Source organism: Erithacus rubecula (genome assembly GCF_903797595.1).
Source record: "Erithacus rubecula genome assembly, chromosome: 11".
NCBI lineage: Eukaryota > Metazoa > Chordata > Aves > Passeriformes > Muscicapidae > Erithacus > Erithacus rubecula.
This window is the reverse complement of record NC_136663.1, coordinates 15,977,370-15,998,401: the sequence shown is the minus strand read 5'-3', so window position 1 is coordinate 15,998,401 and position 21,032 is coordinate 15,977,370. Positions and strand designations below refer to the sequence as shown.

At 40.6% G+C, this 21,032-nt stretch overlaps 1 protein-coding gene across 4 annotated transcripts in view; it reads right to left on the bottom strand.

Annotated features, from left to right (window-relative positions):
• DOCK10 (dedicator of cytokinesis 10) overlaps positions 1–21,032 on the bottom strand; it is a 142,931-nt gene that overhangs the window by 68,491 nt on the left and 53,408 nt on the right. For all 4 annotated transcript variants that reach the window (XM_079315255.1, XM_079315254.1, XM_079315257.1 and 1 more), the window contains exons 2-4: positions 17,439–17,558; positions 9,884–9,973; positions 2,073–2,155 (exon numbers count right to left, since the gene is read on the bottom strand). In XM_079315255.1, the coding sequence (XP_079171381.1) occupies positions 2,073–2,155; positions 9,884–9,973; positions 17,439–17,558 (293 nt within the window). The remainder of the gene's footprint in view (positions 1–2,072; positions 2,156–9,883; positions 9,974–17,438; positions 17,559–21,032) is intronic.

The following is a 21,032-nucleotide window of genomic DNA, read 5'->3' as shown; positions in this document are numbered from 1 at the left end:
TTTATTTATTTATTAAAAACAAATTATGTACCTGCTATTTCAGTAGGTAACCATACTGGCAATGTCAGTACAGCTTTTGATGTGATCCTATTGTCTCCTTTAAAAATCACTGCCCTTCTAAAATACCGTTTTTCCTGAGCCACAGGTATCTCTTTACTCCCCCAAGACTCTGAAGCTGTAACAGTTCTATACAAATTATAAAATACCAGTTCTTGGTCTCTTTGCTGCTCTTCCACCACAATGGGCAACAAACCCAAAACAATTTCCAAAGAGATATCCCATTCAAGGCTGTCAAAGGAAGGAGACCGAGCTTTTCAATAGAGTTCTTAACCAAGAACATTAGAACTTTCATCTTAAAGCTTCTACATCACTTCATGTTTTCAAGATTTTTTCTTATATTCAACATGATGAGCACTTCAAGCAATTTTTCAAAATACACAGATGTCTTTTTAATGTGATGTCATCTAAGTTCTTTATACTGTATGCTCAAACCCACAACTGAACATGAAAAGGCAAAGAACTTAAGCTTTTACTTAATTTTAAGCACATAAATAACTGTACTTAGGCCCAGAGTACTTCTCATGCTGCAGAATTAAACAGTAAGTAACAGCCAAATATACCCAATAAAAATTCAAGGGTATTTTTAAATGGAAAAACAATTGATTGCATCTGAAATATCAAGAAGTGTGGCACCTAAACCTTCCCTAGGAGATACAAGACACAAGATTTTGTCAGTATAATCCTCAGCACAATGTATGCTTTAGGAGGAAAGGGAAAAGTAAGATGCAAGACACCCTGGTGCCCCCAGAGCATGAATCCATGAAAGCAAATCTCATTAAAAAAATTTTAAAAATCCCACACTAAAATATCCTTCACAGAAGAGGATGTGTGTAATCAGCTAAAATGTATTTTTGTGCATAGTAATGCACCCACATCTGTCCAATGCATATTTCATAAGAGTGAAGACATTTAAGGTTAAATGGAAAACTGCTGTGCTACAACCATTTTTCTTGAGCACTAAAAGCATTAATTTTCTAAACCAATCAGCAGGCTGGGTACTTAAAAACGGGTGTGTTTATAACCTCAGATTAGCAAAACTGCTCTTATTGGCTTTTTGTACTACCATGTACACTGTTCATAAAATACCAACCTACAAGAACAAATGCAAGTCTAAAGGAAGGTTTACAGTGCAAAACCCTCTGAACACAGCATCCAACTGGGCCATAAGATTCAGTTTTATGAGTTTTATCAGTTCCTGAAGCAATGAAGCTTGTACTAGTTTTCATCCAAGCTAAGCTTGGAGCACTCATTCATTCCTGTCTTATGTGCAGGTAAACCCCTTTTTCATGCAGTATTGCAATTTTAATAACTCAAACTCCAGGAAAGGAGGCAGTAAAACAGCTCATTCTGGCACTTGGTGATTTTGGTAACTACTCTCTAAAACCTTCCTCAGGGGCAGGACACAAACCTTCCAGAAACATGAGTATGGGTAGGAACTCATGCATGTAGGAATGAGCACTAGATTTTCATTCCTTTCCACTCAACTCAAGGAACTTGTTCTTGCTCCTCCCAGCACTTTTACAACAATTTTCATGTTCATGTGCCTCCAAACACAGGAGAGATGCTCCTCACCCTGGCACAGCCTTGTACCATCAGTGCACCCAGGTCTCCTGCAAAATGCAGCTTTAAAGCACTGAAATGCTATTCTCTGTTCCACAGGGTAACTGAAAGGAGAATAAATCCCAGTGAAAGGTGAGTGACATTTATGCATTATTAAGGAAAACGAAAAGCCTCTCCTGTATCAACTGTGCTTTAAAAACGCAAACACACTAGTAAGGATTTGAATCAGCACTAATGGAGTTTGTTGACACCAGTGAATTCTGCAGAGTCTTGAACTTTTCTGAAGGACCTTTGCTTCCCCTTTTTAAAAATGCAAGGCACTAAAAATACGGTAAAACAAGCACAGTGCAGAAGACAAAGGAAAGTGCAAATATGGACAAAGCTTAGCAAATAACACAAGCCTAATGGGAAAAAAAAAACAATAAAAAAAGGGAACTTATGTGTCTTCTTACTGTGGTAGGTGTCGAAAGTCTTCTGAATAGGATTCATATTTGTAGTTCACGACATGCCAGTGAGAACTGTAGTATTTACAAGCCTAAACAGAAGAAATACAAACAATAACAACAGAATTACTACAAGGGTTGAGACTCAAGGCTAGAGAACTGATAAAGTTCTGAGGCAGTCCAGGCACTAGAGAACATATTCTTCTCTTTTAGAGCTGAGTGCTCAGTTCTTAAAGGAAAACTAGAATCAAAATTTGCCATATTTTGAAGCACATTTCCCCTTTAACATCAAATGCACTGAATCACACAAGATGGAGGAGAGAGCTGATAGCAATTTAACATGCTTGACTGATTCTCATCTGTTTTCTAGGAAGCATCATTAAATAATATAGTTACTGCATCAAAATACATGATCTAGTTTAGGTCTGACTTCCTCCATGGACATTGATTACATATTTTTTGTTTGCATCCTGTTTCATTACCTAAGCCTTCCACTGTAAATACATTTGCCTTACTCTTTTTACTCCCCCTTGTTACAGCACAAGCTCTCTACTTCTTATTCTGCCCTTAAGGATTGATCTTTTAACCTCTTAACATTAAGAAATATACTAATAGGACTATAATTCTTCACCAGTCTAATTTTTCCTTGCACACTGAATTTGCTCAGTCATGTCATTGTGTAGTTTTAACTGTCTAAAAATTTTCTTGCTGGTTTTGCATTTGCCTTTGGAAATTGTTCTTAGTACATCAATCTCTCTTAAATGAGGAAGCCAAACCTGAACTATACAGAAGGTCTTGGCTGTGCTGTCAAATAGTCCAGAATATCTGTGCAATTTATTTGGTGCAGAACTTTTATCAATGCAGTTAAACACAACGTGACATTTTGAAAGGGAACAAGATGCATGAAATATGTACAGTGACTGCTAAGGTGCACATCTACAAGAAAAATGACACAATGTCAGAATTTCCAGTGATTCTTCATACAGAGTACAAATTATAACTGATATTTGTACAGTATGCTGAAGATTTTACCCCAGTATTGCATTATTTTCTCTCTATGCTCTACCTGAAAATTCGTGCCAGTCTACCTGAGATGGAAAGGAAGAAAGAGAGGAACCAAGCCTAGAACCCAACAGTAGAAGTTGCTGCCCAAGACCATAGGGAAAAGGAGGCACATTAGGAAGGAAAAGGATTGATATCTACAGTAGAGAAAGAAGCAGCAGGATTGAAAGGAATCTGAGGTGGGAACAGTAAAGACAGTCTTACAGAAAGGCATGAGACTCCAGTCAAACAGAATAGAGTAACAGAGAGATCAAAGGTATCTAAATACCAAAAGCTGTGTAGAGAAAGTAGAAGGAAAGAGAATTAAAGGACATATAAATTACTATAAAAAGGTTGACTGCTTCAACTAGAAGTATTCCCTCTCTTCATTCCCAGCTTCTTCTGAAGTGCCTGTGGGAATCATTGCTTGCACAAGTGTCTCTGCCTCATAGGCACAGAGAGGGGATTATCAGGCTGCTGGAGCAAACCTGAGATGGACTGTCTAAATGACTCAAAATTGGCTTAACAGATCTCTCTTTAAAAATCTTGTGCAAAATATGCAGAGTATGTACCCAGAAATTATTTTAGGAAGTTATCTTCTTTGTATTCAGAGTATTCTGTGACAGCTTTATTTGGTTTAGAGTGTGGAAAAGGCAGCAAGGAAGTGGGTACACATTTATAGGCACTTTTCTCCCTGGCAGTTCAGGTAGTAAACACATTCTACATGGATCCAGTATTTACCTTCTCACCTGACACAAGACCTCATTATTCTACAGAGGTAGAATGAAGTGTGACCATTAGACAATATAATCACATGTTCTCCAAGAATGAAGATTAATATTACATCATAATAACTGACTCTCTCTGCACTTGCCAGGGTGAGGTTCAAAGCTACCCCTGAAAACTCACTCTAGCATGATTACACATTATCTCTGAATGTAGAGATAATAAAAAACCCAACTTCACACCAAACTTTGTTTTACGATTCTTCATGAAAAAACTTGGTCACTCTTGTATTTGTGTGAGATGTGTGTGACAGTCACCTGGGCTATAAGAACACTCTCACAAGTTACATATACTCTGTTCTACATAAGCAAGGGTGAGGGTGAGCCCAGAATCTCCAGTTTACTCCTCCTTGGCAAATGTAAACCAAGTGGACCCTTCTACAGAAAGGATCACTTTTCCCCTGTGGTACTTTCATTGCTACGTATTTTATTTAACAGATGCAATTAAAGCTCACAGAGAACTCTCAAAGCAGGCTTTTATTGCAAACATTATAGGCTGGTATGTTCAAAAAAGCAGTTGTGAATAACATATAGAGCAGGCCACAGTAGCTTAGCTTGCAGCTATAAAGGTTTATTGTGCTTCTCCAAGAAAAAGCTAATCAAAATAAAAATCAAAGGGGACAAAGAAGCACATTCAAGTATCACTCAGTAAATTCACAAAAGACAAGCCAACCCAGTGCAACAGCTACCACTGTTCTTGAACTAGCTTCTGTGGCGAAAACAGAGCTAACTTAAAAGGTAACACCAAAAAAGGGGTACAGATTTTCTCTTCAGGATATCCCAACTAAAAATCAAATACTTCTGCTAACTGTACTGACTTAGAATGATTTTTAAAGCTGGAAATTATTATTAGAAATTAACTTTTAGCATTGAGGAACAATACCTGCAAACCTGATTTGAGGAGCAAGTAAAACCTTTAGCAAGGCAGATTTCATGAAAAGGCTAAAGCTGGGTACTACTGTTGCTGGAAAAGAACAGAGGCACCAATGCAGGAGCTGGTGGGGGAACTGTGAACTGTGAGGGAGGAAAAATATAGACAGAGAAATGGAAGTTTTGGGATGTGGGAGGGTTGGCACATGTTTGCATGAACTTTCTACTGCTCTGCTAATTAAACAGGCAGCACAGCCCATTCCCAGGGGCCCTAGCAGACTGAAGTCTTTGGTTTTTTTTTTTCCTTTTTCTATTTTGTTTTTCTCCAGATAGCCTAATTTTTTCTTACAGGGACAGACACGTGAACTTATCTCTGATTCAGGAGAGGACAGCATGATGGCTACCACTCTGAAAAAGACACTTAAAGATTTACCCAGTAATGAAAAGGAATCTTTTGGATGGAAAAAAAACCAACCAACAAAAATCCAAACAAATAAAAACACAAACAAAAGAGAAAAACAAAAAAAGGGGGAAGTGAAGGAAACACAAAGGAAACAAACAGCTTCCCTGCTTGTATCCTCTCTAAGACAGTGCTAGCATGTGGTCTTCACAAACAGAGGTGCACATACAATAAAAGTAATGGTGGAACAAGTGGGCTCCTTGCAGAGGAGCTGCATGCACACAGAAATCCTGCCCCTCACCCTGGCAGAGTGTCTGTTCCTGAGGTGCACCAGGGCAGGGCAGGCACATGCAGGGGCTTGGAAACTGCAAGGAAAGATGCTCTGGAGCTGGATGTGGCCAGAGTGCAGGAGAGAAAGCTGCAGAGGTGGCTCTGAGCTCTGCCATGACGTGCCCTGCTCACAGAGCCTTCCTCTCTCCTCTGACCTCAGCTGCAGCAACCAAAGGAAGGAAGTGTGCAGGGATTTGGGGAGGTGGGAGGTGCTGTGACCACCCTGGGTAGAAATCCAGCCCTCCACACAGGCCTGCCCCAGACTCCTCACACCCACAATGAGCACAGCAGCATCACCAGGGGCTGCTGCCAACCTGGACCTTCATTTGGGGCTCTCAGAACTGTTCCCAAAATAACAGTTCACACGTAAAGTTCAATGACAGGCCAAAACACTGGAAAACATTATTATTTTAAAGGATCAAACATTTTAAAAAGTATTTATTTTCCATGCCGTTAAAAGATTCACTATCCTTTAATAATCTGTGTCTAGCCCTGGCACTACAATTCTTTCAAGCACTAAAAAAACTTAGATTTTGAAAATGAGGGAATTTACACTGTGATGAGCAACAACACAACTTTCTGTGTGTCACTGTTAACAGGAGTTCCCATTTTAGTCTGATTTTGAAAGAGGCAAGAACAATGCAGACTAGCCTGCAAATCAAAAAGCCTCAGAAATCAACACTATGGGCACACTACCACTTTCAGAAATTATACAGGAGGCTGTGGCTTTTTTACACTGTGATTAATAAAACTCATGTTTCATAATTACTTACAGATTCTGTACACCCAATCTGCAAAATCTCAAATAAAAAGATCTGTCACTACAAGTGACAACTCCCTCTTATGTATCTGGAAAACCTCAACAGGAAAGTTCAGAGACACCCACGTGAACTCTGTATTATCATAGACAAAATTAACTACATCATTCACTGAATGAAATTGTAATATTCCTACACTGCTATTTTATTTTGATTTGCTTTTCACCCTGGAAGATCACGACTCCTACCCCTGCAAACCAACATGGGATTAAATACGTTGCAATTAAATAGCTTAAATTCCTCAAAATGTTACTGTGAATAGCAAAGTGCACTATCCCTTTTTATTTCCAAATGCAATGTGGGGAAAAGCCCAAGAATTGCCATTTGATCTGCATATTCAGGATACAGACTTAGGAAAGGTGACATTAGAAATATTTTTATTGTCTAAAAGGAAGAATTTTATTTTGTTTCTAGTGAAATGAACGTTTCTTTCTGCGAAAATTATGGACCATTAGGACAATGCTGACTGGCATAAATGCGGCAGACGTGCAGCAGATTGTGCGAGGAACAAGAAAATTCAGAATTTGGAAGGAAACAACACAATAAAGGAAGTTAGGAATCCTTAAAACAACAAACCACTGAAGACAATTTGATTCTGGCTTTAAAAGTTTCCAGAAACTTCTCCTTTCTTGGAACCTGATTTAGCTCCTCAGGCTGGTCCTGCCTAAGAAAAGTTAAGGTGGAAAAATCCACAAGGAAACTATCTTATATATACTGCATATATATTCCTATACTGCAGGAATAGGAATAATTAATTCACAAAGTATTAACTTTAAAATATAGCTAATACTTAGGTATAAATCACTAAAGGGACTCAGATATTAATCGATCATAAATTGTAAAATATTTTTTTTGCAGACATAAAACACTTTTTAAAGGATTACTTATTAGTCACCTTAGTTTTATTTTTAGATTTTCATTTTACAGTTTCAGCAAAACACAGATGGTCAGACATCTTATTTAAAGTCAAATTTCTGCTGCACCTATGATAATAACATTTCAACATCACCAACAGGGAATGTCAAAAGTTCCTGTGGAATCCAAGAGCATTACTAAGAGAACTGAATAGATAACCAGAGGCAGAAACTTTCCACTACAGGTGGAAGCATCTAATGCCATCGATACTGAAGGCTTTCCTCAGCAAAATCAGCCTCATCTTTCTCCATCTGTCTTGTCAGCTCTTTTGGATCCATAAACCAATACTGCCCAGGCAACTGAGTCCTCCTGGGGTGTCTCTAAGAAGGGAAATCTGATCAAATCCCCAAGCTGCCTTTGTATGGATTTTGGTAAGGGCTGGGGAACAAAACCCCTTGTCCTTGAAGGACTATAGCAGGGAAAGGGCTAGAGGTGGAGGAAAAGCTTTCCTACTGTCACCAGTGGGAAATACAGCCAGGAAGAAACAGACAGGATGTTAAGGAATTACCACAGACTTCTGACAACCCTTTACAAATGACCTCATCTCATAGACAAGACTTCTGAACACCACTAGCACCCAGAAGAATGAGACAAGAGATCATGGACCTGAGGTCTTGAAATGTTTCAACTGCACCATACAGAGGAAATTAGTTTCCCCTCCAAGTGCAGACCCTTCTTTTGCAGCTCACCAACTTGCTCCATGTCTTTGTCTCAATTTGCTGAAGTACTGAGATAGTGAGCAGACAGAGATAGCTGATACCAAAATGGCTTCAGCATATAGAGCTGTACATTCCCCAGAGTCTCATCAGGAATTGGGTGTTTGATCCTGGGTTGACACAATTTCAGGTGACCAGTTAGTCAAGTGTGCACGAGGTGGACACCTTCACTGTTCATGATATCATGTTATATCTGAAGAAAGACTCCTTCAGTGAGGTGTTGGCTTTTCCACAGTTCTAAGGAGAAGGGAAGGGCACCAACTCCACTCCTGCACATCAGTCCCAAAGAACACCTGCCATGAGCACAACAGGCTGCTGCTAGGGCAGTACAATCTCTGCAGCTGCTGCAGAGCAGCCACAGATGTTAGGGAGCCCTCCATTCAGTTTGCCTAATTTTGGACTGGAAATCATCCCCTTTGTGGAGTTTAGAGTTTAACTTATTGTGTATATATACACATATATAGACTTTGTGTAATCTGCAAATTGGAACATATGCATTACTACTATAAACAGGGTCTTTACCCTGCTACTCTTCCATGCACAAGTTGAGTCCTGCAACACTGTTTTTTTCCACTGCTTTGCTCCTCTCTCCCCTTCCCCTTGGCTCACTGGTGCTGCAGAGAAAGCTAATAAATGTACTCAATATGTGTTTTAGCAGGTTGCCATTAGCATCCCTTGGTGTGCTCAGCTGTAACGATTCAGGCACTGTGCACTGTGTTCCATTTTTAGACCCACCACTTTCTCTGTGAAGCCATGGGCGCAGTGCTGGCCTTGCAACTTGTGGAACCTTAAAATAAAAAGCAGACCTCAAAGTGCTGAAAGGCCAGTGAGGCTTCTGGGAAAGCAGGTAACTCCACAAGCTATGATATCTTTTAACACTGCTGCCAGATTAACAAAGATGGCAAAGTTCAGGCAATCTGAGCTGGCAGTAAATTATTATTGCTCTTTTTAGACCTGCTGAAAAGAACTAGGGCCAGCCTGTAAAATGCTACATTGCATATAATTCAACAGCTACATTTCTGCCTAATTTTGGATTTCATGATGTCTAATCCCTGTGTGTGTCTGTGACTGACTTTTCCTCCACAGTTTCCTCTTGCAATTATAGTGCATATGAACTACTTTTTCAGACAGAAGCAAGGTGTGAAAAATCCCACTCTGAAAGGGGGGAAAAAAAGGCCAAGAACTATCACATTATGGGCTAAATATATGTGCTTGGAATTAAACTCCTAGAAGCTGGCTGAAAATTTGGTTTCATAAACCTGTTTTGTCAGCGCAAATGGTGAGCTATATTGCACCGCTATAATGAAAAATGGGAATGTTCAGGGGGCCATCTAAAGTAAATTCCTTTGAACAGTGAAATAAGCTCCTCTAAAGTCCTTCAAAATGATAAAACCAGTAAAGACACGAAATATTCCTGAGGCAGCGGGATAAGAAATCTTCTCCTACAATCTGAGATCAAGTATGGAAACAATACAGGCATAGGGGTTGTTTAAAGGTAGAGCAATTATTCACTCCTTGTGGAGTTCTTCCTTTCATGGAAGAACTTGTTGAACTTTCTACAATTGTAAGGTAAAACAGACTAAATACTGACAATAAATAAACTCCTATGCACCCTTCACAGTACACCTACTTCTCATATGCACACTTCCAAATGAGATACATACCTTGTAATAACACCTAAGAGTCTAAACCAGTGCCAGTTGGTTATCTATTTTTGGAAAGATCAATATTTTCAAAGTGCAAAGTACATGCACATCACCAATCATTAGCAGTGATGTAAAATACCACCATCAATATCAGAGGACTAGTGATGACAGGGAATGCAGTTGGAAAACAGTACAATGACAGGTTAATTAAGTTAATTTAGATACAAGCATCTCACAATAGGCAACTACAACAGCAAATCTCCCCCAAACTCTTGGTTTCATTTAAAATATATACTCACCTCTCTAACAAATAAATTTTCTGCTTTTTGTTCTGCATCTTCAGGTACAGAAGGATACAGTGTCCTGATTTCCAGTGCAATTGTGTCTATCTGACAATAAACAAAAAAACACGCAATTTAGTCAAAGCCAAACAGAACAGCAGTTTTGTCTCAGGAAGAGGTTAAGAACCTTGTTATCATGGCTTGCATTTTTCAGTTTGTCGTGCAGCCAACACACATGCATACCAACAACTGCAACCAGCTCCTGCCCACACACACCATTCAATACTATCAGCTAAGGCATTAATTACAAGCAAGAACAATGTTCAACTAGATTTCTGGGAATAAAACTGTTCCAAGCAAAGTTGCTTCAGTCTCTGAGGTTTCTGATAAAAAAAGTCAAGTCTTCCTTACATCCTCTCCCAGACACACATGCCAAATTCAACAGTGATACTTGCTTTCTCCACTTCCCCTCTCCACCTCGTGCCTTTCTGGCCAGGGATGTGGAGACAGAAATAAAAGCTCTGACTCTTTGGAAAGGAGAAGAGAGGAGCAGAGTCGCCCCAGGAAGCTGCAAAAGGAGCACAGGACAGCTCAGTGGCTGGGGAGCAGGAGAACAGGCAGCAGCCTCTCACAGGGACATTCCAGCTGCGGGCACGGGCAGCAGGACAGGGCTGACAAGGGACCCCAGGCACCGCCTCAGCCTCCTCCAGCCTGCACAAATCAAGGCCTTTTTCTGAGAGCAGCTGCTGGCTGAGCTGTCCTGTCAGGCCACAGAGCAGGAAACCACAGAGAGAAGTGGATCTCCTGCAGTTCTCCACAGGGAGCCAGGCTGCTCCTGGTTCCCAGGGCGGCCAGCGCGGGGCCCTGCTGGGCCAAGGCTCAGCTCCGCACACGGCTCACCAGAGGAAGCTCTGGGGATTATCAATCACTCTCTCTGCCAGAAGAGCAGAAAACAGCCCAAATCAATGCCCAGCTGCCCAGATTATGCCCTCAGTGACAATGGAGTAACTCTGACATCCAAGATGGCAAAAGACTGAAATGCTGACAAATCTGGCCTCCCAAACACATTTTCTCTTCCATTACAGAAAAACCCACGATTCCCAGAGGAAGGTCTGGGGCACACAGCTGGTTTATGAAGAACCATGATGTACTAAAAACATGAAACAGCCTGCAGAACCTACTGCATCCCTGGAGGCTCTCCTCCCTATCCTCAGACTAAAAGGTGATGTTTTCTCCCTAAATTGAAGCACCCAAATGCTACACAACAAATGCCTGGATATTACTGACAGCATTTTTCATTAGAGTTTATATTAACCACTCTGATTTCTCATCACTTTCCACATGAGTAATTATGAAAGAAAGGTATCTGTCACTCAGGCAGAGACATCACGGGATTCCCCAAACTTTTCACCCAGAGACCTCAGGATACAATATGATTAAACCATGGCTCTCAGAAAAAATGATGGTGGCCTCATAGACACCAGAAAGTGAAAAGAATCCCATTGTCCTGACAAACTGAGCACAATTCCCTAAATGTGGGTTCCTGGGCTCTACCCATGTGACCCATGAAGTTATTTACTCAATCACTGAGTCTATGAGTAACAGAGACAGACAGAGAAGTATGAATTTTCAGGCTATGCTTAGTAAAAAATGTCTGAATTCTTGGGTGCCTAGGGACTTCCCATCAGTACCCACAGTCTCTGAAATGCACCTTATTTCTTTTGCTTCGTGCATATGTGACATTTTAAGCAGTAACACTTTTTAAGCAGTCACGACAAGACACAATCCCTGAGCACAGCTGGAAAGCGTGGAGTGGCCCTGTGGCCCATGATATGGATATGATATATATTAACTATATGATATTTCCCAGGGCTGGGCCCTGCAGCCAGCAAGCATCATCCTCCCAGCACACACAGCACTGCTGAAAATGGACTGCTCTTCCCAGACTGATGCAGAGTGGGAGCCCACAGAAGAGATGGAATGCACCCTGTACCTCATACTGACCCTGTCATGATGGTGAACAAGCTTCAGAGAAACCAACAGCCTGTTCTGCTTGCCCACAGCAAAACTTGCCTGCCCCATGTATTCCACAGAGAGTAGTTTCCAGTATCTTTTTTTGGTAGATAAGACATAGAACAAGCCAATTTTTTTACCTAATATACTTCTTGTCAACTGATATGAACACAGTGATTGAGAGAGCTAATATTTGTCTTAGTGGAGCCATTGTTCCTCCATCTCCTTACACAGCCTGTTAAAAAAACTGTAGCTGAACAAGACAGGTAACCCAAGCCCACTGTTCTGCCCATGGTACATTCCCCCACCATCCTTCCCAACAAGACTGCACTTGAAATAAAGAAACACAGCCCTGCAAACCTGAGAAATCAGGTAACAATGGCTTGTTGCCTTTGTAGACTTTCACAAAGGCTATCACAAGTTTATTTACAAAGAATTGAGACGTGGAAAATGTTGCATATTGTTATATTTAAACTTGTGCTAGAAACTACAAAGCACTTCCCTTCTGAGAACTAGTTATGTTTAACCACTTAGCTGCAAAAGCTTGACCACAAAGGCTCTTCCTGTTCATAGTCGATTACTTCCAAAGTTAAATGCTCTTAAAGGCTGATCAGGCATGGCATTATTTACCAAAACTGCTTTATTCAGAAAATAACTGAATTTGAACAACAGAATATGTGCTTCTGAAACAGTCTTCCAAAAAACCAGAGATTTTATTTAGAGAATTCAGTATTTATAAATGTGCTGTGAATTCAGTCTAATTTTCTAATGTTTAGGCAATCATGGCAATTGTTTGTTCAAGCCAGAGACCAATTACCCTCTCATTTGTGCAGGCAAACTGTGGTAATCAAATAATGCAGGTATCAGCCTAAAGCATTCAAGTCTATAATTCTTCTCAATTACTTTAAATTTATTTTATACAAATATCCTATATCTAACCATGATTTCTGGCACTGCCAGGCTGTCTCATTTGCATAAGCTCTTGGCTCCAGGTTGGATGAGTTATAAGGTGCTATTTCACTAAGCACCTTCCCTTGCCACATTCACCTTCTACAGTGAAACCCAGAAGTTAATACTGCTCCTTCTCAAACACTGATTAGGAATAATGTTTTCAGGCATTGACTACTTCTTAGTGACATGGTGAATTTAGCATTTGAAAATGGAGTTCAAACTTCATTAGCCATTTCAAACATTTTCAGTCTAAATCTATTCTGCACAGCTTTTAGTCTGAAAGTGTTAGCAGTGGTTAAATCTTTAGAGGGATGCATCAACAACAATGATATTTACTTCCTGCAAAGGCCACCCTTCAGAGAGACCTAACCACACAGGGGCTGACATGTTCCTCCCTGGTAACACTTCAGGCTCTCTAAAAAAGCTGCTCAGCCCCACTTTCATCCAAGTAAACAGATTTACTTAATTTCACCAAAACATGCAATGACATAGTCCATCAAAATAAAAAAAGAAGGCTAAGAGGCAACTATGCTGTACAAATAGCACAGTGCAGAGGCTGTTGTGGTCCAGGGCTCCCTGACAGGCTGCAGTCCCAGCACAGAGCTCACCACCTGTGTGGGGGCAAAGAGAAAGGAAGGCAGGAACAGAGCACATTTAAAGACAGATTTTGCCCCATCACTCCCACATTCAGTGTGAGGGGCTATGCTTTGCCCACAGCTTGCTTTGCTGACTGCATTAGCTCTCTTTAAACAGCTGGAGTGCCTCCCTAGGAGTCCAGATACCTTGTCACTGTTCTGCTCTTGCCAGCCCATGGAAACTGGATGCCAAGGATACCCATAATCCCATTAATCATGAGAGTAATGGACTCAATTTCTGCCCCTCTAAGAATGAAAAGACACTCACAAGGAAAGTGGGAGTTAAATCATGTGCTATTTGAAATAACTCATGATTTCACCACTGTAACTCTTGTGATCTTAGAAATAACAGGTTTCCAGGGCTTTTTCCAAGGAGGCTCCAAGGCCAGCATTTCCAGCTGCCCCTATGGCACATACATTTCCTGTTAAGAGACAGTGCCCTTGATGACTCTTGTTCCCTCCCCTTACAGATGGATCTGGTTCTGTTAAGAACTTCTGTTTCCAAATGAACAACTTTTGTCCCTGCACAGCATCTACAAAGCAGAGGCTTCATGAACTGAAAAACAAGGAGATTTTGGCTTTTGTTCAGAGTTGAAAGAAGAAGCCTGGAAACAATCACGCCTGCAGTGATGGCAAGTACAGCAATTTCACAACCCAGCCTCTCCTTTTCTAAGGCCCCAGTGATGCTTGGAGGGAACAGGGCACCCAGGTGGGCTTTCAGAAGCCCAAAGAGTCAGGAGCACATCAGACACCTTCAATAGGTTTTGCATTATGCAGGCAAGTTTTGCCATCTTACACCTGTCCTAAATTTAGGCAATGAATTATTGTTTCTATTGCAGGTTGAAAACCAGGCATTCAGCCATTTTTATAAAAATAGTTTAAAAAAAGTCTGAGTTCCACTTTTCAAACAGATTTAGGAAAGTCATACGTGAAAAGGAGGAACAAATGTTCATGACCCAGAGAGTTTAACATGCTTTTATACTATACAAATTTAAATGACTAATAAATACTTTCATCTACATTTTTAAAACAAATAGCCTGTATTTACCAATACACCATTAACATATTTAGTCACTAAACCTCCACACAAGAAAAGGAATGCTGAGCCTGTTGCCACTAAGGAAGAGCAGCAATGATTTTAAGCAAGGCTTCAAATCCTGGAGATTTGGAAAGAGATTGCTGTGTTTTCAGTAAATTTCTAAAGGATGGAAGAAAAGATAAAAAAATACCTATGAAAGGATACAGCAAGTATTTTGTTTGGATATATGACAGTGCTTAGGAGCAGAAATACAGACATATGACAACAAATCTAGGTAACACTAAGATGTCAAAAGTTAAAGGTGGGAGTAAGACCAGCTTGAAGGAAGGTGTTAACACTTCCTTCATGGCTTTGTTTCTGGCAAACACACAGCAGAAAAATGAAAAACAGAAATCCCAGACAACAGCAGTTCCAATTGTCAAGGACAGGTGTGGCCAGGTTTGGGGAAGAGAAGGTGAAGGAAGCAAAGCAACCCAATGGTGAGGATGCAAAACTACCAGGATCATTACCAAGCTTTTTCTAAGTACACAGGAAGCCCATCAACTCCCTCTTGCTACCAAGAGGTACAGTGTAAGCTCTGTACTGATGCATTGCTGCAGAAATTTCCACTGGCCATTATTTCACAGCACAGCAACAGAAGGGAAAATTGTTCATGGGATCCAGGAATGGGTGAAAAATGAAGCTGAGCTGACATGCTTTTTCTGAAATGGAAAATGGACTTTGGGCAGGCAAGCAAGTTGTAAGGAAGGAAGGAATTGCTAGGAAAACAAGAAGTGGAACTGATGTGAATATATACTTTTTTTTTTTTTTAAGGGATTACTAGGCATGATTACAAATGAAGTGAAGTATCTTTTCCCCAACTGGAATAAAACCAGAGAAGGCATCTGTAATGCATCTTGTACTCTTCAGTGGAGATGCAGGGAATGGAGGAAGACAGTCTATCAGACTTCACATAAGATTTTGGAAATGACCAACAAGTCATCGTTGGAGTCTGGTGAAAATAACAGCATTCTCCTTGAATGCAAGTCAAAAAGAGAAGCAAATCTGAGAAGAAACAGCAGCTACAACGATTCACCCATAGCTGACACATGTGGCAAACATGATAGATCAAAAACCAGGAAGTCATTATTAAAAGCAGAAATTTCTCCTGTGTTCACTACTTCAGCCAACTGTTTTGATTGGGGTTTTATTCTGAAGAGACTTTTGTCCATAGGATGTGCTCACCCACAGGCCCAAACTGAGGCTGTATCAACACTGAGACATGAAGTCTGCAGAAAGTGTAATCATTAGAAGTTAAACAGAGCTGGGCACCATTTTCCTTGGACATTATCACATTAAATCCCACTCAGAGCCAGCCTGGGAACCTCCTAATTCAGTCAGATGTGAATCCCTTTCTACTCAAATGGCTGACCCAGACTTTTGTGCTCAGGTAATATTTCAGCAGGAGGGAGCAGGACTGTAAATAGATACTCTGCAACTGGAAAACCTGCCTGGGACAAAAGGCTGGTGACAGAGGCTCTTGCCACTGACACTGACTTCAACAGGAGATAACAAAGATGAGAGAGGTTCATTGCAAGTATATGGACCCTACCTACCTCAGCCTTTGCCCTTCTGTGACTACAAACCACCTCTTCCATGCAACTACCTCTCTCATCTGTCCTTATCTATTTTTTCTTATTTTTTGATTCTAAATAGATTATGCCAAGTAGTTGCAAATTATAACACAGAGGAACTAGCTATTAAAATAGAACCAGCTACTAAAATTCAGCAGCGACTGCTTGAAATAAAATGAAAATAAGGATATAAAAATATGCTTGACAGACAGAGGTCCCCAGCAGTAGGATGAGATTCTTCTTTCACTGAGATTTGCTCCATGGACTTGAGCTCAGTTAAATCAAAGGGCTCAAGGGCCTTGTGACAGAACACAAGATGTCTAGCCAGCTTTGTAATGCTAAGTTTCAATTTCATAAATTGACAAATGTGCAAAATGGATAAAGGAATTAACAATAATGAGGAAATCTATTCTGTTTAGCTTCTCTCAATCCCATGAGCACATTAACTCAGTTAATGCCACCAAGGAAATAGAGCCATTTAGTAAAACAAAGCAGTCGATTAGATTAAGCTGCCCTCCTAGGACAGCAGCAGTGCCATGAGCTGATGGGAAGGGCCCTCACAGAGCAGTTACAATTGGTCACAAAGTGAAATGTCTTTCCATTAGAGAATGCCTATTCATCAAAACCTGAATGTTATACAAAGATGGGGTGATTTTGCAGAAGCTGCTGTTCAATGCAGGCAACCTGCCCATGCACTTGCCTGGAACACACCTTCCCCAGCCTCCCTCCTGAGCACCCCAGCACTGCCACTGGGGAACTGCCCTGGGCCTCCAGGCTCTCAGTGTCTTTGCACTTTGCCAGGACAAGCAATGGGGCACCCAGGATGAGGTCAGGCAGCTCCATGGCTGTGGGGTCAGGGATCCACTGCTCCTCAGTGTTCCACCATGAGAGCTTTACTCAGCACCAGAGACTATCTAGTGGTCAAATACATCAAACAGAACAGGAACAGAAGTTACAAATTAAATTAGACTATAATAGTAAGGAGAAATTCTAGGACTGGCCAAACTAATACTGTGCTGAGCAAACAGACAAGTATACATTATAGAATAACATGTTTAGTGAGTTCCTGAAATATATCTGGGAACGACCAGGGCTTCAAGTTTTATCTAATTCTGAGCAGTAAAGTCATGCATATAAAATTGTCAGAGGAAAAACAAAATCCTAAAGCAAATGAATTTGGTAGGAGGGAAGTATAGCATTATGCATGAGTTGAGAAAATCTTAGCCCTTGGACAACTTCTAGTTCTCCCTCTAGCAGTGGAGATTAAATCAATGAACAGAACAAACCTAAGCAAAGGAATAACACATTTGCCTTGTACTTACTGAAAAGTCATCATCAGGGAATAATATCAGATCCTTAAACTGGCTGTCCCCAATAGTTTTCTCAATCTCTGTGATAACAGCTTCATAATCCAAAGGCTCCAAGAGTTTGGGCTTTTCCTGCTGGGGAAAAAAAGAAAAGATCAGGTGATCTCTCTACACACAAATTTGCTTACCTCCCCCTTCATAAACTGAAATCTGTGGAGTTTTTGCTTTTGGACACCAAAGCATGGATAACTTCTTTCATTCCATTCTTCCCAACTTCTTGCATCTGAGCATGAGAGTCAAGTGAGGAGTTGGGCCACTTGTAACAGCCACTCTCCACTTCAAAACTCCACAGCAATCTGTCAGCTCCTTACAAAGACTGAAACCACCACGTCAATTTACCTGGAAGTCTCAGGAATTCTTTCTCCATAAATACATCAAGAAAACTGATGGACACAGTTTGAACTAAACATAGATAGGACTGCAAACTAATATCTTTCAGAATAAGAAACCTACTTGTTATTCACTGTCTTACACAAATCTTTTGACCTGCTGGCAGCTTGTGAAAGCCACAATATTGTTTTACTTGGTAATAATCCAAGGCTATTCTCCTGGGATAAACTATCTGGTGTCCACCTCCATGGCTTCTCTTGTCAGAAAGCAGGACTAGTATCATCACACCAGTACTATTATTGCCTGAAACAGCAGTAAAGTAAGAAAGTAAGAAACCACTGCAGGAAAAAGTAAAGTCACATTGTCTTGAAATACAACCCAAAAATAGAAAAAGAGAAGCATGTCTGACATGCTAGAATACATTAAACAAATGAAGAGTCATGTACTAGAGTGAGAACATTTGCTCAATTCAAAGATGTAAGCATCAGGAAGAGTGAATGAGAAAGGGCAAGAGAGCTGCCAGAAGGGATGGAAACGAAAGTGATGAGAGAGAAAAAGGACACTAGTGGAAAGCAAATGCAGAAACATTTACTCTCTTAGTCAGATTCAAAAGTGGACATTAGACAAGCAAAATTTTATCCACTGTAGTTTCATTGGGCAATTCAGTATTATACAGAATTTCCCTCTGTCTTCCCTAAATCAGAACCAAGGTATATTGAAAAAGAAATCTTTGACATCTCCACAAAACAAATTTCTCCAGTGAGATTGTCCATCATATGATTTTGCCTATCTCATTGACATATGGTCCATTATACATATAATGATTCAAATGCAATAGTCCTTCTCCCTTTTGACTCCTAGAAAGATACTGCTTGTTCTGGAATCACAGCTATCTCAAGATTTCCTATGAACATTGTTTCCCTTCTATACTGAGTCCATGACTCCCCTTTGGCATCAAATGCATCCATGAAAAGTTTAATTAAGTATCAGTAACACAGCCACACAAATTAGATTACAACACAGGAATACACATGCTCTTAGAAAGTTCTTCAATTGCTGAGCAGCTGATGCAAGAATCACAAAATAACTCAGGACCTCTGCAGGTCATCTACTCCAACTCCCTGCTTAAAGCATCAAAGCTCCACCAAAGTCTGGCAAGGCAATTAAAAAAGAACTGCTCCTTCAGCAGTTCAGTCTATTACCTCTCTCCTCAATCTACTAACTCTCACACATTTGCACACTTAAGAGAAATAAACTTCTAAAAGACATCACTATTTAGCATTCACAGGCCACAAGCACTATCTACTGACGCTGAGGCATTAATGGATTGTAAAAGGCAAGACCAAAACAACAGTAACAAATAAAAATAAGAAAACCACTTTAATGTTTGATTTAGATTCCATGGCAGGACTGGATTCTGTTTTTGTGATGTCCAAGGAGCCCTATTAGGACATAAGACTTGTTATGAACCCAGCCAGATCACCTTAAGCTGTCCCAAGCCAGCCCTGGCCTGCCCCAGTTGACACACAGTGATCCAGCCCTGCTCGAGGAGCTCTTGGGCTCAGCATCAGCCATATCCCTTTGAGAGGTCTCTCTCTGCCTTTTGCTGACAGTGGTTCCCCACAGGAACTTAATGGGGTCACTTGGCCACATCACCATACACAGCTTGCTCTCATTCCCTTCCAAACTGTGTTAAGTCACTGCAGTATCTTTTTGGCAGGAGTTTCAGACTTTCTGCCATAAAATCTGTCTTTGCATCTACTTATTAAATATTACTTTATAAATATATATTTCAAGGAGTTTAAACCAAGAAGAGAAAACACCAGTGCACACTCAGTGCACCACCTCTGCTGTACTACTGATTTTGGTAATGATGCCTACACCTGAACAAAGTTCACTCAGTTCAAGTTCAGCAGAAAGCAAACTTGTAGTAGTGCAACTGTTACCTTCAGTAGGAAACTTTATAGCAACCACTTACCAGAAAACTCAAAAGTGAAAGAAATACATGCGCTGACTTTTATGAGGCACCAGGGCTTCACACAAGGCATTTTTCCTGTGTAGAGTTCATGTAAAACATGAACACTTTCTGCAGAAAATTTGTGACATTGACTACACCAATAACCCTCCCTTCCCAGAGCTGATCCTCTCAGGCTAATGATTCTACAACAATCTCAACTCTTAGTAAGACAGATATGCCACTGAAATAATAAAATGCCCGCTCTCCAAAACAAAACAAGTGTCAACACAATCTTAATTTTGGTAAGATGCTTCTTGGAAACATCATGAATGTCAGTTCTCAAAATGTCCTTAAAAAACATTAAGCAAACTAATGACATAAGTTGTCACCTTCCTATTGAAGTTGTAGACTATGGAAGAGCTGGGAAACCCCAGAAATCTTGGGACTTCTCTTAAAATTTGGGGAAATCCCATAAAAATGGACAGGTTTTCTACGCCTGTGGAAACTACCCTTTTTGCTGGGGCTGGCAGAAGGAAGAGGTATTCCTCCTTCCCCCTGGAAATCCCAGTAAGGTAGGGGCGAATGCAGCTACATCCCCTTCAAAACTCATATTCTGCAGATGCTGGGGTGCAAGTGGAGGCAGGGTAAGCTGTGTCACATTGCTCTTCAGAAACAGGCAATGCTCAGGAAGCCACTGCTGAAAGCTGCTCAAACACTCCAGGGGAAAACTTCTCCTTGGCAGCTGCAAGGTCATTTACATGAGACAAAAATACAACTGGAGAAAACCCCGAAGCAGAGGAACACAGCAAGGGTATGAACATCACTGTTCCCACAGCTCTAGTTCTGCTCTCAGTGCTGCAAAGGGCACAATCTGATGGAAGCATTTTAACAGATGTTAACAGAGAAGTATTTGGAGAAACATTACACATCTGAACTAAATACAAGCAGATATGACATTATCAAACCTACTACAAAACTTTTCAGTGAAGCACTTCAATATTTATGGTGATGTTTTTCTACTGATGCAATAAAAATTATATTCTCCCTCCCATGTCAGTACAGCAAAATCCTGTGTAAAATGCAGTACTGTATTATGCCAGCTCCCATAAATCCAAGATGCAAGTAATAGCCCATCCTTGTCAATACACTGGCTGCAGAGATAATTTAGCCCATTCCCTGCCAGCATCAAGCAGGATAGTATAATAAACATGATGCCTCTCTTCATCAATTCTGCATATTCTTACAGACCATAAGACCCTGCT